General features: G+C 36.9%; 1 protein-coding gene across 2 annotated transcripts; it reads left to right on the forward strand.

The window, feature by feature from the left end:
• The first annotated feature begins 4,657 nt into the window (after window positions 1-4,657).
• LOC104107110 (potassium channel AKT2/3) lies at window positions 4,658-12,299 on the forward strand. 2 transcript variants are annotated; one of them, XM_009615835.4, is made up of 11 exons: window positions 4,662-5,032; window positions 6,201-6,419; window positions 8,572-8,730; window positions 8,850-8,907; window positions 9,281-9,598; window positions 9,789-10,028; window positions 10,099-10,416; window positions 10,507-10,695; window positions 10,828-10,903; window positions 11,008-11,571; window positions 11,699-12,299. In XM_009615835.4, exons 1-11 carry the CDS (start codon window positions 4,827-4,829, stop codon window positions 11,824-11,826), a joined length of 2,475 nt encoding a protein of 824 aa, XP_009614130.1. In that variant the 5' UTR covers window positions 4,662-4,826; the 3' UTR covers window positions 11,827-12,299. The 2 variants fall into 2 exon arrangements, 1 of the variants encoding a protein (XP_009614130.1); XR_004509826.2 differs by lacking the exon at window positions 11,699-12,299 and having other exon boundaries at window positions 4,658-5,032; window positions 10,793-10,903; window positions 11,008-11,072.
• Window positions 12,300-24,262: the final 11,963 nt, after the last annotated feature.

The following is a 24,262-nucleotide window of genomic DNA, read 5'->3' on the forward strand; positions in this document are numbered from 1 at the left end:
ACCATGCATTTTTCCTTCATCTTCTGAAGTTGGGTATCAGACGATAATAACTGGGCTCGAGCAGCCTCTTTTTCGGTAGCAAAGCGGTCCATACCTTCTTTCCACCGCAAAGACTCCGTTCTTATCACGTCGACCTCCTCACGAAGCTTCCTGATCTTCTCGATTTTTTGCTGCAGCTGTGAGACCGAAATGTTAGCTATCGTTCTGGTATCAAGCCCATAGGCTTTCAAAAGCATCATTACCTGCTCAGACAAATCGGTCTGATCTCGATAAGCCTTAGCCAGCTCAGCACGGAGGTCTTTTATTTCCTCATCTCTCTGCCCTAAGGAAAGTCCAAGGGAGTTCCTCTTGTCAGTAGCCCGTTGTAGGTCGGCCGCGTATCGATGCAGCTCATTCTGGGACCGAGAACATTGTTCTCGATGAACTGCCACTGCCTACAAAGAAACAAGAAGTGAAGTTAACGAAAAACGAACATGAAGATAGTACTAACAAAATAGTTTTAAAAGCTCACCTGATTCAAAGCCTGCCGCACTCCGTGAAAAAGATCCGATTCATCACTAGCACCGGCAACGTCCTCAATGCCGGTAAATAGGTCACGAAAGGGATCTTCTTCATCGTGAGGCCTGTCTAGATCAAGGGCTCCCAGAGCTTGAGCTTCCCGAATCACCCCTGCAGAAAAAGCGGGAAAGGTAGGCGAATCCTCGACTGCTGCTGCCCCAAATGGCTCGTCTGGAGCGTTCCCCTCGGTTCGAAGGGGTTCGAGGGGCTCTTCGATCATATCCCCTTCCGGTTGACTCCGGTGAGATGCGTCTTCGATATCCGATAGTTCGGGGACTTTACCCGGCGATGAGGAATCAATGGTTCTCTTCGTTCGGACCGCGAGAGCGTACTCATCGTTCTCTTCTTCTTCTTCATCATCTTTATCCCTTAGACGCAGAACAGATTCCACGGTCAAATGAATGACATTCTTGTTTGGCTTACGAGCCGTCCACTTCTTCGGTTTTGGATATTCGGGAACCGAGGCTCTCTTCCTTTTATTTTCCTTCACCGGCTTGGGGACAGAGGCCGAAATTCCCTCATCATTGGGCAAGGGCCTCAAAACCACGTCTTTACCCAAACCTGCATATGGGAAGCCTTAATAAAATATTTTAAAAACCACCTCGTTCGGATCATCAAAGAGTCCGAGAAATGGGCTTACCGTAATTTTTGGCCTCTTACCGACCCTTTAACAAATCATGCCATGAGCGCTTGACGTATGTGGAGGTCGAAACAAGGGCTCATACCAGTTCTTAAGATCGGGGATTGCTCCGGGCATCCAGGGAACCGCTACATCAAGAAGAAGGGGGAGTGTCGATGAGAGAATAAATGAAAGAAGAAAATAGAAGTAACAGCAAGATCACACTTACGTTTCATATTCCACTCCTCGGGAAAGGGCATATTTTCAGTTGGGATCAGGTCCTAAGTCCTTACTCGAACCAACCTGCCCATCCAACCCCGGTCCCTGTCCTCGTCAATACTCGAGAACAGAGCCTTGGTAGCCCGACGCTAGAGTTTTATTAACCCCCCTCGAAAAAGTCGAGGACGGTACAATCGGAAAAGATGATCGAGGGTGAACGACATCCCCTCGATCTTTCTCACAAAATATCGGATTAGGATAACGATCCGCCACAAAGAAGGATGGACCTGGCCTAGGGTTACTTGGTATTGTCGATAGAAGTCAATAATAACAGAATCAAAGGGACCCAAAGTGAAAGGGTAAGTATACACCTTCAAAAACCTTTTCACGTAAGAAGTGATATCTTCATCGGGCGTAGGAATTATTATTTCTTTCTCACCCCAATTGTAATCTTTCTTTAGCTGTTCGAGGTACTTTTCGGTTATCGAACACATGTACCTCGATACATGCTCACACCGGCCAGGGACCGATGAACCTTTATCGACCTTAAAATATGAAGTAAGGACACACGCCCCGGGAACACACTCCTCAGGCCGTGGTTCTGCCGGTGTCTCATCGGCGGCACATTGTGAAGATGAAGCTTTCTCTTTCTGAGGAATGGTTTGCGATGTTTTCGCCATTTTAGAATTCAAAGGTGGGGAGTAGAAGAAAGGGACAAATATCTGGTAGAATTGAAGAGGGATTTTTTGCGGAAAGAAATCATAGATTTACTGGTAAGATGGAGAGTACGAAGAAGAACTTGGAAAATTTGGAAGATAGAAGATGTAAAAATGGTAAAAGATAAAAGAAAGGGTTATTTATAGGTCCAAGCGATGGCGGTTCAATATCAACAGTGGCCGACCACCGCCTGACATGCGTTAAATGCCTTGAAAGACTAAACCGACGGGACAACTACCAGATGCATCATGGTCGAACCCGATGGAAACGACAAGATACAATCCGATCGAGCTGTTAAAAAATTATATCGTTTCTCGCCACATTCTTTCTGAGAAACGAGGGGACTATCTGTATACGGTCGAAATAGGTTTCGGCCTTAGCACGTCCTATCGAGTTCAAACGATGATTTATCAAAGTGAGATCCCGAAGGTGGAGCAAACTATCCTCGACCCTGGGGAGGGCGATCCGTGTCAAATTCGATATCATTACCAAGCTCGAATAAAAATCTACCATGTTGACAATCCAGAGACCAACCAACATTGACCTCGAATCAATTCGAGGGCTCGAGCCAGGATCGGACTCGAACCAAGATCATGAGTTCGAGCCGAAATCAAGCTCAAACCAAAATCGAGGGTTCTAAGCAAGATCGAGCTCACAGACAAAAGCCGTTGCAATCCCACTAGAGAGAATCTTGGTAGAAATTATGGAAAAACTGACTTATCATGGGTCTCCCACTGAATGTTTATTTTATTATGCTTAGAGCTAAATCCCTCCACTATAAAAGGGCTTGGTTACTATTTCTGGAAGACAAGTTTTTTCAAGGCTTACATTGTGATAAAATGGTTATATTCTTCTACAGAAAAGAACCGTTCTTTCAGATTTCTTAGATTGATTCTATTTATTGAATCCTAAGATTCATTGTTCCTGATAACCTTATCTATTATAGCATTCTCCCCCGTCTATATTTACACTTTTTATTTATCCTTGCATTTTGTGTAAAGTTATGCCACATATCCTCGAAACTACGTATAAATTCAACTCTATCCATTTTTCGGATAAACAAGTACATCTAATCATTTTTCCAAAAAGAAGTCTAGAAAAAAGAGTCTTACTCAAATTCATACATCGTGATTCGTGTGTAGTAGACTCATTAATATCGTTAAACTGAATGTTTGGTTGTGGTTATATGTAAGTCACTTGACAATCGGACATAAGCCTCTGGAGCAACAACAACAAAGTTAAATAAACAGCAAATTTCTTGTTTGTCTAGAACGTGGAAGACAATCGTATAAAAGCCAATTTGCATACTAAAGATATCATGCAATATATTGTTGATAACAACATATCGAAATTGGAAGACCACTATGTGCGTTTTAGAAGTAAATATAAAGCCAAAATTATAAATCTAATCTTTTTCGCCAAATAGTTAATAAAACGCCTACTCTATGGCCGACCATCCCCCTACCACAAAATAAGAAAAAAAGGGTCTATTTCCTCACATGAGGGAGCTATTTTTAAAATTAAGTCTAGAGCATCTGTTTAAATCATCTTATTAACATATTAAGACTACCATTTCCGGAAACTTCATTGTTTTATAGTAGCCAACGAAGAGATCTATTAAATCCAATCAATATACCTGGTTAAAGCAAAAGAAAATGTTAAGCTCGCAGTGAAATGTCATTTAATTGATCTAATTAATGGCTATTACCGTCAAGTTATAATTTAACTTGTTATAAATAACAGATCAGTTATTATTGAATTTAAATTGGATGGTATTCATAAGTGCCACCTTAAGGAATCATGGACATAGGATTGAGTATAAGCATTATTATACCTATAAATTCATCTCATCCTAAAACATATACCAATATTTGTCTTGTACAAAGACAAAGTCCTTACATGTCAACATGAAATGCATTTGCGTACATAAAATAATGTTAAAAACATTTCAGTACAATATGTGTGTGGGGTGCGTGTTGAAGAGGACAGGGCCCTCATTGCACTAATTTACGTATAGGACATAATATCACATCTCTCCAACCATCTGATTATATTGGTAAAATTATCATAAGTAAAAATCAATCAAATAACACTACCTAGCAGGTGCAGTTAATTAATTTCTCACTAAGGCAATTTTCTGTATCATCATCTTTCAAAGGGTCCAATTTCACACTAAGGCAATTTAGGACCAATTTGTTCATAGATAATTTTTTTTTTTTTTCGATTTTTTTTAATAACGTGTTTGTCCATGAAATTTTGTAAGTTTTTGGAAAAACATTTTTTTCAAAATTTTTTAGAAGAACTTTTTTCCCCACTCACAAAACTACAACATTTTTATAAGTAAAATGCATGTCCAAACATAATTTCAAATTTCAAATACTTTTTTTCAAACTTAACTCAAAAAATTATTTTTTTCAAAAATCATCTTTCAAAGGTCACTTCTGACATGAATATTATAGGACCACAAACAACAGGTCCACATTCCATTTTTTCCTCAACACACCTCAATTTTATCAGTTTAAATGATCACCTACACCATTTACACCAACCAAAATAGTACTTCTCTTCCTACTCTTCCTTTGCAATTATTCATCTAACTTTATCAACCCCACAAGTACGTTTTTAGCTTTCTTTTGCTCATATATCTCTTTGCAATTATGCAAATATAATGAGTCATTCATCTTAAGGTGTATACAATAGCTCCACAAAAAACATGATAATTGAAGATAGCCAAATTAAAGACCAACATGTGCAAGATAATAACCATGGGAGTAACAATAGTTCAGGTACGAATTCAGATGAACTCAGTTTTCGAAACCTGTCAAAGCTCATTCTACCTCCTCTTGGTTCCAATGATTACAACCAGAATCAAACTCAGCAGAAAGGCAAGATCATCACCCCTATGGATTCTAGATACAGGTTAGTACAAGTAACGAGTTTAACTTCTATACATCGAGTATAGTGAATAAAATATTTACTCTTTCAGATCACCTACCAACAATGGTGCAGCTAGAAAATTTAAAAAGGGTATTCAAATTTTGAAGACCCTTTGCTAGTGGGCTATGTAAGGGCGTTCAAAATCTATTTTTTTTTATCAATGACAAATATTATTTTATCCTATATATAGTATAATTTTTCGGGAAGGGTATTCAGTTGACCATCTTTGGCCACACATAGCTTCGCCCCTCCCTACCAAGTGGACAAAACTCATTTCTACCCATTGTAGACCGATATATTTTTTTAAAAAAGGGAGTGGCAAGCTAAGAAGAAAGAAAAGAGAAGGGAATTGAAGTTGTATAGATGTATTAAACGTCTAGTCTCACTTCTTGCAAAAATAGCACGTACCAACTATATTAAAATTTAACTTTTCTAGAGCAATAACTTAATTTAATCCTAATAAAAACTTCTTATTTCCCCCTCTGGAAAAGCCTCTATTCCCAAGCCGCTTTATTAATTAAGATTGGGCAAGTCGCTTTTTATGCAACACTACTATGGTGAAGAATGAATCAATTGAGAATCTTTTCATTGAGATTTATTACTTGAATCAACTTGGCGACTTTTTAAATTTAGGTGCTACTAATTATTTCAAGAATCTCGTTATAAGATTCAAAGGTACTTATAGCCTGTTTGGCAAAACTTCTAAAATCTGCTTATTTTGAGAAACGCTTTTTTTAAAAGTGCTTTTCAAAAAAGTACTTTTGGTGAGAATCGGTTTGTGTTTGGCTAATTAATTTGAAAAATACTTTTGAGCAGTAAATAATGTCTGGCCAAGATTTTGAAAACTGCTTCTAAGTGTATTTTTCTCAAAAGTACTTCTTAGAAAAGTGGGAGAGAAGTTTTATTTTTCTGCTTTTCAAAATCTGCTTATGCTTCTCCTCAAAAATACTTTTTTTTCTTCTAAAAACATGGTCAAACAGGCTATTGATGTTAAATATCATGTCAGACATCATTAGTTACATTGATTAAAATGACCGTGATCCTAAGGTATATTAATTTTACCGTGCATCCAACAATATAGTGGAGATATAAATTCCGTAAGGACAATGATTATACTATTAAAATTTATATTGTTTTTGTATATATGCAGGTGTTGGGAGACGCTAATGGTAGTAATGGTGGCGTATTCTGCATGGGTATGTCCATTTGAGATAGCATTCATGCACTCCAACCCAAACAGAGCGCTCTATTTCGCAGATAACGTTGTTGATCTCTTCTTTGCTGTTGATATCATCTTGACATTCTTTGTTGCCTATATTGATACTACTACTCAGCTTCTCGTACGTGACAGGAGAAGAATTGCTACAAGGTATGTATTCTTACACGATTTAAGTGATATATACTTACAAAATATAAATATTTTTTTATACTATCAACAACATAATGTAACATGTGATAGCAGAATAAAAGTTTAAATTTCTTAAGGTGACAGTGCATAGACTTTTTATGCCATCAGATAAAGTTGACATGCGATATCAGACAACTTCTTTTAGCAAATTTGATATAGTAACCTGAAGAATACAGTATTAACGTAACATGGGATTAAGTTATACTGATAACAACTTTTTTATAAAGTTGTTTGTTAAGCATTTTTCATGCCATTTTGTTTGTCAAACGGCAAAACGTCGGTTGGCTACATAACAAAAGTCTTAACCTAGCTAGCTACCGAGTATCACCCACAAAGAAAAAGCACTTAATTAAGGATAACTCAATCATTAGGAAAATAATTGCTTTTTTTATATTAACCGCATTAAGCAAATCTAAAGGCTTTGTGGGTCCAAGTATACCTCTAGAATGCATTTTTAACTTCGTGGGATTAAAATGACCAATCATATACAGATTCGTTGCTATATATTATGATCACACATATCTATCATTGTCGTGTACTCAAATGATGCACACAGAGAATCCTCTTATCCTCAGGTTTTATTTTCTCCTTTGGGTTAACTCTATAGAATCAGAAAACTAGATTATTCGAATATATTCAAGAACAGAAAGAAAGGTTATTTTGTCTTGCACAATTTAAATAATTAATTGACCCGTCTTCTTTTTCTTTCTTTTTTTTAAGGTAAAAAAAAACGTATAAAGCAACGTGAATTTTTAATTCTACAAAGATAGATATTATTCCTTATCACACAAATGAAACTTGAGATGGCAAGCAGATTTGGTCCCCTTACCTTTTTTCTTCATTTGCCAACATTTGGTTGTTCAATGATCACAAGATATAAAAATCTATATATATATATATATATATATATATTCCTTTGTTCTCTAACAATTTGACTCGATATTTTAATTTAGTTAGATCCTCCCCCACCACACGCCCACCCCAACACAGACTAAATATACAAAAAGAGTTAACAATAAACAATTCACAACCCACTTTTGTTTCCACTTTGAAAATTTAGAATAATCTTGTGGCTATACAAGAAGAAAGGTGGTATGAAATAATTTCAAAAATAATCTTCCAGCAATATAGCAAGCACCAATATGAGCCATATGGCATATGCCAATTGCCAAAGCCTCTACTTTTTGGCCAAAGTTTGACCTTACAAATAGTCCACTAATAACGCTTTAGAGCATTTTACGATTTTTAAATTTCACTTTATATGTATATATATTCAGTTTAGATTGAAGAACAGAGTTGAAGAGTCGAAAGATCTTGATATTAAAGTTCCCCATTTTAAATTCATAAGTTATTTTGCCATAAAGTGACATAATAATTTAAAGAAAAAATGTAAAAGAAGGGAAAAAACACGCAGTTTATTGTTTTACAAAAAAAATAAAAACTTTAACTTCGCACTACTTTTAGTTTTACTCAAATGTAATCGAACAATTCGTTTAATCACTCAATTATGAAGGAAGTATTCTTCCTTTTACTTGAATTGCCTTATCTAAGAATAATGATAAAACAATAGAGCATATATTGTTGGTGATATTAAAATCTACGGTTTAGTGATAACCATTTTTGTAAGACATACGTGTAGAAATGACACCCGGTAGCACTTTATAGAGCTGTATTTAGGAATTAGCCAGTGCGTCCTGCATTTTAGTTTTCTAGTTCAAATTTTCAGGACAAAAATATTCCGAATTGTCTTGAAGTTAAGATTTTTAATTTAAAATTTCAGGACAAAATAAGTATTGACTAATCTCTAAATAGCATCCCTCAGAATGACTATCTGTGCACTTGTCCCGATATACGTTATCTATTTATTGGATAATTGGATTGATGTTATATATTCGTACAGGTAAATATTTACCATTTTACGGAGTGACTACGTGTGGTTCGAATTTTAATACTATCCCTTTTCATTTTCTCTTTTCATGGTCCTCCTATGTTAAAAAAAGAAGTGTAAAGTAGTATTGCTATAAGTTTTGCATTATAGCATGTAGTTAGAGTTTTTCTTTTACAAGCAAGTGGATTGTCAATTATATGATTGATAATGATGATAATAATACAGATATATATCTACATGGTTTATGATGGATGTTGCCTCAACCATACCATTCGACCTTCTTGCCTTGATTTTCACTGGCAAACACCAAATTGGTATTTCTTACTCAGTTCTAGGAATGCTCAGGTTTTGGCGTCTTCGCAGGGTTAAACAGTTTTTTACCAGGTCTGTTTTCTTTCATTTCTCATTGTTATTATAATGTATTATTTAGATGGCACTTGACATATTAAGACTCATATAACTATTTTAAAACAATTAAACTCTCTTTTATTTATTGCTGACAGACTTGAAAAGGACATGAGATTCAGCTATTTTTGGGTCAGATGTGCCAGGCTTCTATTTGTAAGTACTAAAAGAAAAAGGATTTAACTTATATAAAGTGACAATGTAAATTCTTTTTTTAACACTATTAGTATGGTTATTTGTGTGTGACCTATAAGTCAGGGACTCGAGCTGTGGAAGCAGCCACTGATCCTTGCATTAGGGTAGACTATCTACATCACACTCCTTGGGGTGTGGTCCTTCCCGGGCCATGCGTGAATGCGAGAGCTTTGTGCACCGGGCTGCCTTTTTTTCATTTTTTTTTGCTATCAGTATGTTAAACATGTTATAGCAAGTTACTGCCTTAAGATCTCTAATCACACTTATTACTGACATTGTCTTTAGTTATCTTTTAAGTGACCTGAATTTCTTAATTGTCACTTGCATGTAACAGGTTACACTATTGACAGTGCACTGTGCTGGTTGCCTCTACTATTTGCTAGCTGACAGATATCCACACCAAGGAGATACTTGGTTAGGAGCTATGAATCCAAATTACAAGGAGACAAGTCTTCTTATTAGGTACATTGCAGCTTTATATTGGTCTATTACTACCATGACAACAGTTGGCTATGGTGATCTCCATGCTGTCAACACTTTGGAAATGGTTTTCATCATTTTCTACATGCTCTTCAATCTTGGCCTCACTGCTTATATTATTGGTAATATGACCAATTTAGTCGTTGAAGGAACTCGTCGTACCATGGAATTCGTAAGCTCTCAGTTTTTCTTTGCATTGTCAGTGTATATACAAATGTTTCATCATTAGAGGTGGATCCAGTACTTTATATTTATGCATATATTAGACCGTGTATCCAATGTTTTTCAAATTCTGGATCTGCCTCTATCAGAATCATCACTAAATAAATGAGATGTGAGTGATTTCTTATGGTATGTTGCAGAGAAATAGCATCGAAGCTGCATCAAATTTCGTGTGTCGAAATAGGTTGCCTCCAAGATTGAAAGAGCAAATATTGGCTTATATGTGTTTAAGATTCAGGGCAGAGAGCCTAAACCAGCAGCAATTGATTGAACAACTTCCCAAGACAATCTGCAAAAGCATTAGGCACCATTTGTTTTTGCCAACAGTGGAGAAGGTTTATCTTTTCAAGGGTGTCTCAAGGGAAATTCTGTTACTTTTGGTAAGATATAACTTTTGTTTTTGAAAAATTGTTATATACTTTTTTTGTGGCCTAACTGTTGAATATGCAGGTTGCAGATATGAAGGCTGAGTACATACCCCCAAGAGAGGATGTAATAATGCAAAACGAATCGCCAGATGAGGTATACATCATAGTGTCAGGGGAGGTGGAAATGATTGAGTGTGAGATGGAAAATGAGCAGGTTGTTTGGACATTCAAATCTGGAGATATGTTAGGAGAAGTTGGGGCATTTTGTTGTAGGCCTCAGAGCTACACGTATCGAACCAAGACACTTTCACAACTCTTGAAGATAAGAACAACTTCTTTGATTGAAGCAATGAAAACTAGACAAGAAGATAATATCATAATGATCAAGAACTTCCTTCAGGTTAGTGTAAATACTAAATACTCTGTGATCTTCCCAACGGCCGATTTAGAGCTGAATCCTAATATTGTACCTATGGTATGGTAATTGCAGCATCACAAGAAGCTCAGGGATTTAAAGCTTGGAGATTTATTTCATGAAGTTGGGGCAGAAAATGGTGATCCAAACATGTCTGTTAATTTGCTAACTGTTGCTAGTACAGGTAATGCTACTTTTCTTGAGGAACTTCTCAAGGCAAGATTAGATCCTGATATCGGAGACGCCCAAGGAAGAACTCCACTGGTATGTTCCCTCATGGCCTACATGTACTCGAAAAAGAAGATTTTGTGTTCAGTTTACCTGTTTTTTGCTGCCAATAACATTAGTTTCTCCTTCACAGTTTATGACTTTGTATTTCTCTTTCTGATGCATTAGCACATAGCAGCATCGAAAGGGCACGAAGAGTGTGTAATGGTTCTTCTTAGACATGGATGTAACATACACCTCCGAGGTAAGTCATCCTCGATATATACTATTGTAAACTTCAACAAGCTAGAATGTTTGACAAGGCTAGTTGTTGGCTAAGTAATGTCTTGAAAATACCATAAAATGCAGATGTAAATGGTAACACCGCGTTGTGGGAAGCTATAGCAGAAAAACAACATCCAACATTTCGGATATTATACCATTGGGCTTCTGTCTCCGATCCCTATGTTGCTGGTGAACTCTTATGCACAGCAGCTAAGAGAAATGACTTAACAGTGATGAAAGAACTCCTAAAACATGGATTAATAGTTGACTCAAAAGATCGCCACGGATCAACTGCTATCCATGTTGCATTGGAAGAAAATCATGAAGACATGGTAAAGCTACTTCTAATGAATGGAGCCGAGATTAATGATAAATTTAAGCACAAGCTTTCTTCGATGAACCTAAGCGAGATGCTGCAAAAACGAGAAGTAGGGCACAGGGTTATAGTCTCCGACACAATGGATGAAGTTGCTCAAAAGTGGCGCGAACAAGAGCAGAAGTACAACTCGGGAAGTACTAGGGATCAATCATCTTTTAGAGTTAGCATATACAAAGGCCATCCTGTGATCAGAAAAAGAACTCATTGCAGTGAACCTGGGAAATTAATTATTCTTCCAAATTCACTTGCAGAGCTCAAGATCATTGCAGGTACTTCTGCAATGAACTATACTACTTACTACTATGCAGTTTTTCGATCATTTAAACCTAAGTACATCATCATACATGTGATAAAATGCTAAACAGATTAGTCATTGGTGATCTGTGTGTTGTACAGGTCAGAAATTTGGATTTGATGCAACAAATGCATTGGTGACAGATCAAGAAGGATCAGAAATTGACTCTATTGAAGTGATAAGAGATAATGATAAGCTATTTATAGTTGAAGATCCAAAATGCTTGTAGCAATACCTATTGTGACACTTAAAAGTGTCTTGTTCACATGCAAAACTTGGATCTCAGAGATATTCAACCCCTTCCCCATTTGTGTGGCATGTTGAGCCACTAAGTTATTACAGTGGACAATCTACTGATGGGATCAAAAGGTTGATATTATGTGTGTTGGACCATGAAATGAAATACTTTGGTTGGTGACAAACTGAAAAATACCTTAGTGGATTTGATGGATCTGAGTGCCAACCTTGACCTGATATAACCCCACAATCCACATACTAAAAGTTAAGGATGATAAGGAAACTTAGTACTACTACTTCCTTCTATTCAAATGTCAATCACTGGATTCTGAAAATCTTTTAGATTTTGTGTCAACGCACTTCCTATCCTTGCCAGTGCTATGTATCAGTTAACAAGAGAACTATGTCTTAATCTAGACAAAGTTAAATTAATAAAACTAATGATAGCAACTTATAAATCTTAAAGTTCTTGGGGCCCCTTCTTGCAAATTGGTTATGAGTTATGACTCAATAGTGATCTCAACAAAGTTTTCTGAAAGATGTCATCACATTTGAAACACTTCTCAAGGAGCAGAACACTGAAAAATAAACTACTGAACTGAATTAAGATAGAATAAACTATAATTAACATAAACTAATTGACTGTGAAGATTCTGAAATTCTCCTTTAAACAAACCTACTAACGTGTACGGATAAAGTACCATTAATGAATACTCCTACAACACAACTGATAAATTTCATCAATATGCATATAAAATATTGTAAGCCAACCATACTCTAGAATTACTTAAATTGGCAAAATTGATCTTATTTGTTTACTTTCTTTTTTACAGGATTAAGACCTTCGGAACCAACATGTATCCTCTAATCTCTATTTGAGCTAATTTAGTTCTAACACAAAACAGAATTGTCTTCTAAGAAAAATTAAGGGTTCACTAATGATGGAGATTTTCTAAATTCCATACTTATTCTTATTCTTATATTGACATTTACAGATTAAGGGACTCTTTACAAACACCAGACGTAAAGTAAGGTTAATAACAAACAACTAATTAAGTTGTAATTCCAACTAGTTGGTATCACCTAGACGAGTTTATTCGCTAGCTTCCATTGTGTTCGTATTATGCCCTTTTAAAAAGATTAATTATTGTTATTATAAATACGTAAGAATATAAAATCGCTGTACTATTCATCGTGTAATAAATGTTTGTCCTGTATTTTTTAGTAGTAGAACTTTTTACAAATTACCACCCCTCGTCGCCCAGGAACCAGCGAATGTTTTCGGATCTTGAAAACATTTGTGTGTGGATCATATTATTATTCCGACTCCATGTGAAGAAACAAATTCTTGAAATCCCATTTTGTGTGTGGTGTTACAAGACGTTTGATATAACAAGTCGAAATCTTCCTTATGCATTAAGTTTTAGCCATCCTTATTTCCCATTAAAAGGTAAAGATGGAGCCTTCTATGCAGGAGCTTTTTTCTTATAAAAACGAAAATTACCCTTCACAGTAAATCAAAAGGTGATGTTTTTAGTCACTAGGCTCACCTGTAATGAACTTACAGCTTGTTTGGATGGTTGTTACCCATCGTTTTATAATGTATAGTATTGTGTTGTATTAAATAACATTTTGCTGTTTGGTTTGACTGTATCGTACTGTACTGTAACTGATAGATTTACTAAAATACTCTCAATTGTTTAAATATTAAATTTATCAATAATTACGCATAAAAATAATTTAAGAAAACCTCTTTCTACTAATTTATCACCAAATATGTCTTAAAAATAGATTAGGCAATTAAATTCATGCAAATTCTAACAAAATTAGCAATTTTAGGTTGGAGTTGGAAGCGGCAGAAGTTCTGAAAAAAAAGGGACGAAGACAAAGTAGGTTATAGGTAGGAGATTTGGAGTTAAATTTTTTTTTAAAAAAAGGTAAACGGTAAAATAGAATTATGGAGTAATAAGTTAGGGCATAATTGGAAAGAAAAATAAGAAACAATCCCACCACACCAAATCAGTTGTTTCAAAAAATGGGACTTTTCATTGTTCCGCAAAAATGAATTTAACAATACAATACAACCAATTTTAATAAAACAATCAAAACAAATATTGTTTGGAGATAACAATACAATACGATACAATGAGTAACAACCATCCAAACAAGCTGTTAGTCACAAGCGTACGTCAAAACTAGGTTACGGTGGCAAACTAAGTTGACATTAGATCTACTTTACATCGATATCTTTCTGCTATAATTTGTGATGATACTCGCAAGTTATCTTTAGGACAAATACTCTCTTCAGATACACCTTGCCAAGTTGAATACAGTAAACTACTCAAACAAATAGAGATAAAGGAAGAAAAGAAAAAGACAACAAAAACTTACTACTAGAAGAGAGTAGTGTTGTTAACTTGGAGATTAACCAGTTATGGCGGAAAGAAAAGAAGAAAACCTTAGATAGGGTGATGAGTGAGAAGAGAGATAAATGAGTCGGTCAAAACAAAGACTAGACCCCTTGATTTATTATTCGTCTATTTATTTACAGAAACGTGAGTATATATATTTACAACAATAAAATTTGTAAAGAATAGTAAGAAAGACAAAAATACAATTGGGCCGAGTAACCTATTACTACTGGGATTACCCCTTTCCTTTAACATAAATAGCTGGGTCCATATCTAGGCTAGTCCAGAATTCAAATACTCACGAACATAATGGCAATTAATCTCAATATGTTTCGTACGCTCATGGAAAATTGAATTTTTTGCAATGTGAAGAGCAGCTTGGCTATCACAATGGTGAATGGACTAGGACATGAGTGAAAATAGTAAGACCAAGATCCCGAAGCAGTCTGATCAACCATGAGATTTCAGTAGCTACTTTCCTTAGAGCCCTTCAGCCTCAGCTGAAGACAAAGAAATGGTGGGATATTTCTTACTTTTCCAAGAAACTGGGCTCCCACCAAGTGTCACATAATACCCAGTAACAGATTTGCAAAATATAGCACAAGAAGCCCAATCAGAATCATAATAGGCCACAAGAGACAAGTCAGAAGAGCTGAAGAGAAACACACCCTGAGAAGGAGCAATAAACAAATATCTGAGAACATGTAGGCCAACCGTGAGGAACATGAGGTTTATGAAGAAACTGGCTCAAGAACTGGACAGAAAAAGATATATCTGGTCTAGTGTGCTGTAAAAAATTGAGTTTGCCAATAAGCCTCCTGTACAGACTTTAATCAGGGAGAAGATCACCCATGTCTAGGGTCAGCTTAACAGAAGGGTCCAGAGGAGTCACAACAGAGGAGAAATGATGGCAGTTGAACTCAGCTAGAAGATCAGTAGTGTATTTATGTTGACTCATGACATAACCCTGAGGAGTTTTGTTGATTTTCAGACCCAAGAAATAATGGACTAAACCCAAATCCTTAATCTTGAACTGGTCATCCAAAAATGACTTCAGGGAGTTCATTCCAGCAAGATCATCTCCAACCAATAATATTTCATCAACATAGACAACCAATACTGCCAAAGAACCAGATGGGGATTTGGTGAAGAGAGAGTAATCATTGAGATTGGAAATGTAGCCCCTTGACAGCAAAGTCTCAGACAGTTTTGAAAACCACTTCCTGGAGGCTTGCCTGAGGCCATAAAGAGATTTCTTGAGCTTACAGACCAGAAGAGCCGAAGAAGAAGCAGATGAGACATCAAGACCAGGAGGAATTTTCATATAGACCTCCTCATGGAGATCACCATGGAGGAAGGCATTGTTAACATCCAACTAGTACACAATCCAATCTCTCTTGATGGCAAGAGTTAAGAGACATTTGATTGTGGTGAGCTTGATAACAGGAGAGAAGGTTTCAGTAAAATCAATACCTTCTCTCTGAGTATCACCTCTAATAACTAACCTTGCCTTGTATATTTCAATAGACCTATCTTCCCTATGCTTAATCTTATAAACCCATTTTCAAGGAATAACCTTTTTATTAGAGGGAAGAGGGACAATGTCCCAATTCTGATTAGCCTCAAGAGCATGAAATTCTTTTAGCATGACCTTTTGCCAAGCAGGATGAGTTGCAACCTATTGGTAGAACTGAGGTTCATGCATATGAGCTTCACTAGGTATGACCTTAGAGTGTGCAGAATTAGGAGAAGAGGAGATAACAGATGTACATATATAATTCTTAAGATAAGAAGGTTGAATGACAGTTCTAGTGGACTTTCTTAAGAGAGAAAGATCAGAAGTAGTTAGAGTGGAATTAGGAGAGGTAGAAGTAGAAACATGGGAGACAACAGAAGGAGAAGATGAAGGGAGATGATTAAAGGTAGGAAACGGTTCAGGATGACTATTACGAGGAGTAGCTACAGGAGTAGTAAGAGCTGGAATATCTACAAAAGTGGGAGGTAAAACATTAAAATGAGGAGAATTAGAGAAAGAAGAATAGGCAAAAATATGTTCATGGAATACCACATCTCTAGAATGAAAAACAGAAGAGTTAGATAAGTTGAGCAATTTGTAACCTTTCTTCCCACATGGATATCCTAAGAATATACAAGCAATAACTTTAGATTGGAACTTATCCCTGCCTACCTTAGGGGAAGTACCAAAGCAGAGACAACCAAATAATCTTAAGTGGTCATAGGAGGGTGGATGTCCATGAAGATTTTCAAAAGGGGAAAGTTTGAGACGAAGTGGTGAAGGCATTCTATTGATAAGGTAGGTAGCAGTCAATACACATTTCCTCCTAAAATTTCAGTGGTAGTTTAGATTGAAAAAGTAGGGCTCTTGAAACTTCTAAAAGATGTTTGTGTTTTCTCTCCACAAATTGTGGAGTATGGGGGATAGAAGTTTGATGTAAAATTCCTTGGGAAGAAAAGAAACTGATGGCTTCAGAATTGCTTCCAAGTTCAAAGGCATTATCTAATTTAAAAGTGTATTGAGGAGTTGAAGTGAACCTTTACTATAGAGGTGAAAGCTTTAAGGATGGACAAAGTATTACTCTTTGAAGAAATAAGATGAGTCCAAGTGACTCTAGTAAAATCATCAACCAAAGTTAGAAAATACCTAAATCCATTATAAGTTTTAGGGTTATAAGGACCTCAAATATCAATGTGAACTAGTTGAAAAGGTGTGGTAGAATGAATAGTGCTATCATGAAAAGGTAGTCTTTGTTGTCTAGCCATTGGATAAATTGAATATATAAAAGGTTGTTTAGTGGATACCTTGTTAGATAGAAAGAAAATATATTGCATCTTATGAAAAGGCATGTGACCTAATATCAGATGCCAAAGTAGATCCATCTTAGTAATAATTGAAGTTTGATTACAACTAGGTGGAACATTTACATGTAAAGGTGCAGGGATAAATTTATTACATGGAATTGAACCTACATAAAAAATAGACGCAGTGCAAGGTGCATCAACAAAAGATGATAAAGAAGAACTTGTGCTGCGAAACAGATCTCCATCTGGATGAAGATAATAGAGCCTGCCAACAGCCTTACCAATTACTAGTGGCCTCTTCAGAGAAGGGCCCTGTAAAGAATAATGAAATTTGGTAAGAACTGTTATATAATTCAGCTTAGTAATGAGTTGATGAATAGAAATTAAATTGAACTGGAAAGATGGTACTAGAAGGACATTAAGTAAAGTTATATCATGTCTTAAATGTAAGGATCCAGTTGATATAACCTTAACTTTATACCCACTAGGTAAGGTGACAAGAAATGATTTAGTTAAAGGCACAACTATAACGACCCGAACGGTCTTTTTGAGCCCTAGCGCGTCGTTCGACAGTTTGAGGCCATAAGCAGCTTCACTTTAGGTATTATGACTTGTACGCGTGGTTGAAATTTAATTTCGGGAAGTTTGGAGTTGATTTGGAAAGAAATTCTCATTTCAAAAGCTTTAAGTTGGAAGAATTGACTAAGGTTGGATTTTTTAAGTAAACGACCTCGGAATCCGGATTTGAAGGTTCCAGCAGGTTCGTATGTTAATAAGTGTACGAGTCATATTATAAGTGATGTGGGGTCTAAGGAGAGCCCTAAGTCTAAGTCAAGTTGGAAATTACATGATAGACTAAAGTTCCAAATGAGTACACACAAAACCTAACTTTAGACGAGCATGCCTATATATATATATATATATATATATATATATATATATATATATATATAAGGATTTATATGGTGGAAAACCTATCAAATGAAAGATCTTCGAGTCTAGTTTCTAACGATTTAAACTGTTCGTCATTTGGATATTTCTACAAGGAGTTATGGCCGTTTTAGTAAAAGGTGTCCAGCAGGGGAAAACTTGTAATACGAGGTACAACCTGCACAACGCAAAGTACAACTTGCTGAAGCACCTATGCCTATATAAGGCAATCACGGGCAACATGCATTTTTGGGGATTTTCTTGAGTTAGGGATTGGTTCTTTCATTGTGGATTCGACCTTGGGGACTACTTAAGAATACAAGGTGAGTTTTGTTTGGATATTTTAAGTTAATAACATCCTATTAACACTAGTATTAACATCCTTCAATCTTTAAAATCCCTAAAAATCTTTCAAGTTGTTCAAGAACACCAAATTTCCCAAACATTGAAATTTTAAGGAAATGTTTCAAGAAGGTAATACTAATGCTTCAAGCTCATTTCTTATGAGTCGGTGAGAGTAATTCTAACATTTGTTTCAAGTTGTTATGGTTGGATAATTGATTTCATAAACTCTAGTTCATGGCATGAATAGTGTTCTTAAGAAAATGAGGGAAAGATAAATAGTAGTTTTAGAAATGAAATTAAAGGATGCAATGAACCCATGGAATCATTTTCTAGCTTAGTTGGAAGTGTTCAACTAAGTAATCACTAAATTGAATGTTTTGAAAATATTGGTTAAGGTAATTTGGCGGTGTTGGAGAATTAATGTAGTATCATTTATGACTTCAAATGGGTATTAAATGATAAGAGTGGAGTTGAATGTGCTAGTAAGTGAACCTATTAGACGATTTGAGCTGGAGGCTTGTAGCCAACTTGTGAGCCATAAATGGAAATTGATAAATATTTTTGAGTCATATTTTGATTGTAATTGGGATTGTAATTGTAGATATCAATTTGTTGATGGCGTATGAGCATTTTACTCAATGTTACGATGTCGGAGGAGGATTAAAGCTTGTGAATGTTAATAAAGCGAAAGCGAGTTTTGGAGCGTTAGGCATCGGTCGAGTTATTTGAAAGGCTTGGGAGCCGACTGTGGAACTTCGGAGCGAGGTAAGTCTCTTGTCTAACTTTGTAAGAGGAAATTTATCCCTAGGTGATTTAAATTAATAATTGTTACTAATTGTGGGGGCTACGTACACACGAGGTGACGAGAGTCCGTGCGTAGCTACTAATATTGCTAAGTCCGGGTAGTTTAGGACTCAAATCATGAATTACTTATCATAATTGCATCTTTCAGTTATTTAAAATATTGTAATTTTTGTTGTAAATTGTTAGAGGAAATAATAAGATACTGAAATTTCACATACTTGAATTTTTGCTCAAATTATTTAACTGTTGCTATAAACTGTACATCTTGGTGTGTAAATCTTAATAAAAATAAATATATTCTTATTCCGGAGGTACATAAGAAAATGTCTTCCTTTCTTGTGGAGAGGACCGAACACCTCGACAGTATAGATGCATCTATAGATCGCGTCGCACGTTCCTCGGCAGTGTACACGATACTCTGGATCAGGCCGTACGACCTCGGCAGAAATCATGCCTAATAATAATAATTACACGATACTTTGATATTATATTGCAGCTTGTGAGGCTAATTGATAAATTAGAAATTATTGGAATTGAAAGAATTAATTATCTCTGCTTGTTAAGGAAATTATTGTTAATTCTATAAATCATGTTGATTTAATATTTCTATTTTTAATATTATTGATTCTTAGTGAGTGTCAAAGTCGACCTCTCGTCACTACTTCTTCGAGATTAGGCTTGATACTTACTGAGTACACGTTGTTTATATATTCATGCTACACTTGCTGCATATTTTTTGTGCATGTACGTATATGTTTAGCGGCCTTGTGGGCGCAGAAGTGTGGTTAATACGGAGACTTAGGTGAGCTGCATTCTATATTACGATCCGCAACCAGTAGAGTCTCCTTTAGAGTTATTTATATTTTTTCTGTCTAATTTGTATTCTGGACAGTTGCTGTATTTTATTTTATATTCCTAGTAAATGCTCATGCACTTGTGACACCGGGTTTTGGGAGTGATTATGGGTTGTTTAGTAATTTAGTTGCTAAATTATTTATCACTTACTCTATGAGTTCTATCTTTACTATTTAATTGAGGAAATTTTGATTTCAAAAATACTAAAATGGGTAATTAAATTAATTAGTCAAGGTTGGCTTGCCTGACAATGGTGTTAGGCGCCATCACGACCTTTAATGGGTTTTGGGTCGTGACAACATGGTATCAGAGCACTAGGTTCACTTAGGTCTCACGAGTCATGAGCAAGTCTAGTAGAGTCTTGCGGATCGATACAGAGACGTCTGTACCTATCTTTGAGAGGCTACAGGACTGTTAGGAGCACTTCCCTTCTTGATTCCTCATCGTGCGATTTAATTCCTTTGAGGCTTATGCCTTTGTTTCTTTCCTATTTAATCTTGTGTGACGTAAAATGCTTGTTATAAATCAGGAATTGAGGAATTGTAATGGTACTACAGATGTGGTGCAGGATGTTTCTCCCTACGTAATTGATTGGGCTATTGTCGTCACCTTGCAGAATGATATTCTGTCATTCCAGCTCAGCAACTATATTTTAGATGGTTTTGAGGTTATGCACAGGTTGCTACGATGTTCATGAGTTATTATCTTGCTGAATTGATATAATGGCAGGGTGCTCGTTTATGTGCCGACGTAGTGAACAAGTTGAAAGAAGGGTTTTCTCAGTACATGATGTAGGGGTTCGGCATTTAATCCCAGTAAAGGAAAGGTAATCGTACTATGAATGTTCAGGTTTGGGGTTGATGGAGTAATGAGGCTTGATATTTTCAAGCGTGGTAGAGTTCTCAATTGTGATGTGGTGTCATCGCCTTGTTAAATGCGTTAAGGTTCGCCGGTGTTATGGTTTTCTTCAACTCGCCTTTACGACGGGGTGTTAGGAATTGGTGTCGGGGAAGCAGTTGTCAGAAATTGCGGTGTGCAGTGGTTCAGGATCGAATTGGTGTTCCTAGTCTTGATGGCTCGAGAAGGATGATCTTCAGAGAGGTTTAAAGCTGGTAGCGATTTATTGGTTCAAGTGCTACAGAGACGGATTTTGTGGTGGTTAAGTTCCTAGAAGGCCAAGTGTGAGAAACAAAAGTCGAGTAGTTGCTTAAATGAGAGGGTTTAACCAAAGTTGGAGAGCGGCATAGTAACATATGGGTTCTGTGGTAGGATAGCTACACGCCTTGGGGAAAGTTTGGAGTAATTTGGTATTCATGGTGGATAGTGACTAGGTTTACGGGCTTAATTTGGAATATTGGCTACTATATTGAGGAAGATTGGGTGCGACAGGAGGGAGTTGCTTAATAGGAAGTAGGATACAACATGACTTTGGATTGGAATGTATTGTCGCACCTTTAGTTGATATCAACGGGGAGTGAATGGACTTGTACAGCTGGTGAACGAGCACGATCTCAAGATAGTTTATTGCTTTCATGGTAATAGTACTCGGTGCAACATTGTTGGAGGATGTCGGCATGGAATTTCCACAGGTGGGATATCTCCTGTAAGCAGATTAGCGGTTTGCGGGGTGTTGATGGAGCTTCTACGAAGAATTTTACTGACTATCCAGTAAAAGGTCAAGTATGTGAATGTGGCTAGTGATTCAGAATGTTTATGAAATGTTTAACATAAGGATTTCGAGGAAATTGGTGGGTCGATTATGCGAGATTGTGTCAATGGGGGATAAGGAGTCTTGGTGGGTTCTAGAGTTATGTAATTGTAGCTTCAAGCTAAGTGGGAGAGCCCCACCGTCTACAATTGGATTGCATGGTTGTCTATTTGTGAGGTTTATAGTTATCGGTGTATTGGTGGGTCATTACAACTAAGGAAAGAAAACATCAGTGGTAATCTGAGCAAAGGATTTAGGGAATGTGTGCCATATTTGGCCTTATCGATTCATGTTTAGGCTTTGGGATGAATCAAAGTCTATGCTTCATGTTGATGTGATGTACAAGGAAGGTGATTCAGCCGGGTGCTTCTTTGAGAGAGTGTTCAATTGCTAGCAGAGCCTTGGAGTTGATTATATTCGGTACCAGGTCAGAATGGGTGACTCTCAACAACGGTCCTAGTTGATTCAAAAGTTAAAGTGGGGTGCCTAAGGATTTCGAGCCTGTAGTATGGTTAAGTATCGAGCTTTTGCAGCAGATTATGAAAGGGGCTTGGAGTGTTCTACGTTATCTTCGGGTTGCGGTATAACATTGGAGGAATGGAAGAAAATAACTTCGGATTCATAGAGGGATTTTCCAGAATAGGTGTACCTATTGAAGACGCGAATATGCGCATAAGGAGGGTATGAGATGGTTCGTGGGTTTTGGAGACAATGTGGTCTCATGAAATGAGGTCACTCAGTATGAGTGCAGATTTGGGTTCATGATGTTTTGAATGGAGCTATTATTATTCCTAGGGAAAGTCCACAGTAAATTAGAAGAAGTCAGATCGGTTAGCAATGGTTGAATTGGCATGATGGTGGCGATGATCAGTTCCTTCAACGTGTTAAGTTATACAGGTAGTTATAGCGGTACGTGCGAGGCTTGACGGCCGCCGTAATTTGATTTATTTGGAGGTAGTTGATTCAAATGGCTTTGTTGTATAAATGGAGTCCGGAGAAGTTATGACGGTTGAGATCACAGATTGAGGTTGTGTCTTTTTCTTCTATTTGGGGAAATTCGGTTGCGTGTTGCATTGGCCCTTCTGAAATGATGTTAAGTGGAAAGTTCTAGCCAGTGAAATGTTTAATTCTACTAGTAATTCAAGGGTTATGGTGAATACGAGTATTTATCGCATGGCGGCATGATAAGTGCGGTGAGTGGTATGGAAATTGGAAGTTGAGGATCGAGGTTGCAGTTCGGTGTTGACAGGGATGTCACAAGCTTGGACGAGCAGGGAAGGATTCAAATGTTTAGAGTAAGCTGGTATTATTTTTAGCGTCACCTAAGATCGGTGTCCTGTGTGAGAGGCTTTGTGTATTGATTTGCGGATTTCCGATTTTGCTCTACAACATTTGTGTGGCTGGTGGTATGGATGTGCAGACTTGTTATCTGGTGCGGAAGGTCGTGGGAGCATATTCCATGGGAAGATTATATGAGTATGACCTATAGTCACTTAATTGATCAGGGATTGAGACCAAGCATGGAATTGTGAAAGTTTGTTTCGAATTTGATGATTGTTCTTGCATGTCATAGGAAAAAGGGTCATTGTGGATCATGGAGAGATTATTTACCCAAGCGTGATATGATTAAAAAAAATCGGTTTGAGGTCCGTTGATGGGTCCAAATGTGGATGTGTACTCTACACCAACCTGGGTGTGTTCATGCAGCATAACATTCATTATGGAAGAATATTCGGGCGTGGGATGTTAATTTCGTCGCCAGCTATTTCATGTGGTACTTTATAGTGTCGTGTGGGCTATGGGACGGCTTGATTATTTGTACAATGTGTTGATGTTCCGCACAACGGTGGTATTATGTAATCAGAGTGGCTCTCGAGATGCAGATCATATATCGCACCTTAGTTGTGTTTGAGTTTTATAGCGTATGATGCTACCCGTCACCCCAGGATTCGTATTATGCACTTGGCGTGCTTATGGTCGATATTCAGGCATTCGTGAGTATAAGCATTACGGTTCGAGGTGTGTTTTATTTAGATTATTATGTGTAGATCGGGTGGCACGCCGCCACGGGTAACATGGTTGGATCGGGTGGCACGCCGCCACGGGTATCATATGTGAATTGGGTTGCACGCCGAAATAGCGTGATGTTGAGCACAATTCTCTATATCTATTCCTGTGTGTTTTGTCCGCATTTTCTGAGAAATATTCATGACATCTTTTTAGTTGTTAAATTAGTTACGCGAGTTGAGTAGCTCTTTACAGAGTTCATTTTTCCTTATGTATCATATTCGAGTTTGTAGCCAGTTGGCGTCATACGAGATCTTGGTCAGTGTTTGAAATGGCTTATTGCATGTGTAGCTTATACTGGGTGAGACGAGACTACTGGACCTGAAATCAGTGCAATCAAATTTATATAAGGTATATTAAAGAACAAATATCGCTATTTAGTTCAGAATGAGGTGATCGTCCTTATCAGGAGGAGAGACTCCATGATTTGTTAATTCGGTAGTTGGTTATGAATTTCTACACATCTCTTCCGTCGTGACAACATTTCA

Source organism: Nicotiana tomentosiformis, chromosome 1 (genome assembly GCF_000390325.3).
Source record: "Nicotiana tomentosiformis chromosome 1, ASM39032v3, whole genome shotgun sequence".
NCBI classification, from domain to species: domain Eukaryota; kingdom Viridiplantae; phylum Streptophyta; class Magnoliopsida; order Solanales; family Solanaceae; genus Nicotiana; species Nicotiana tomentosiformis.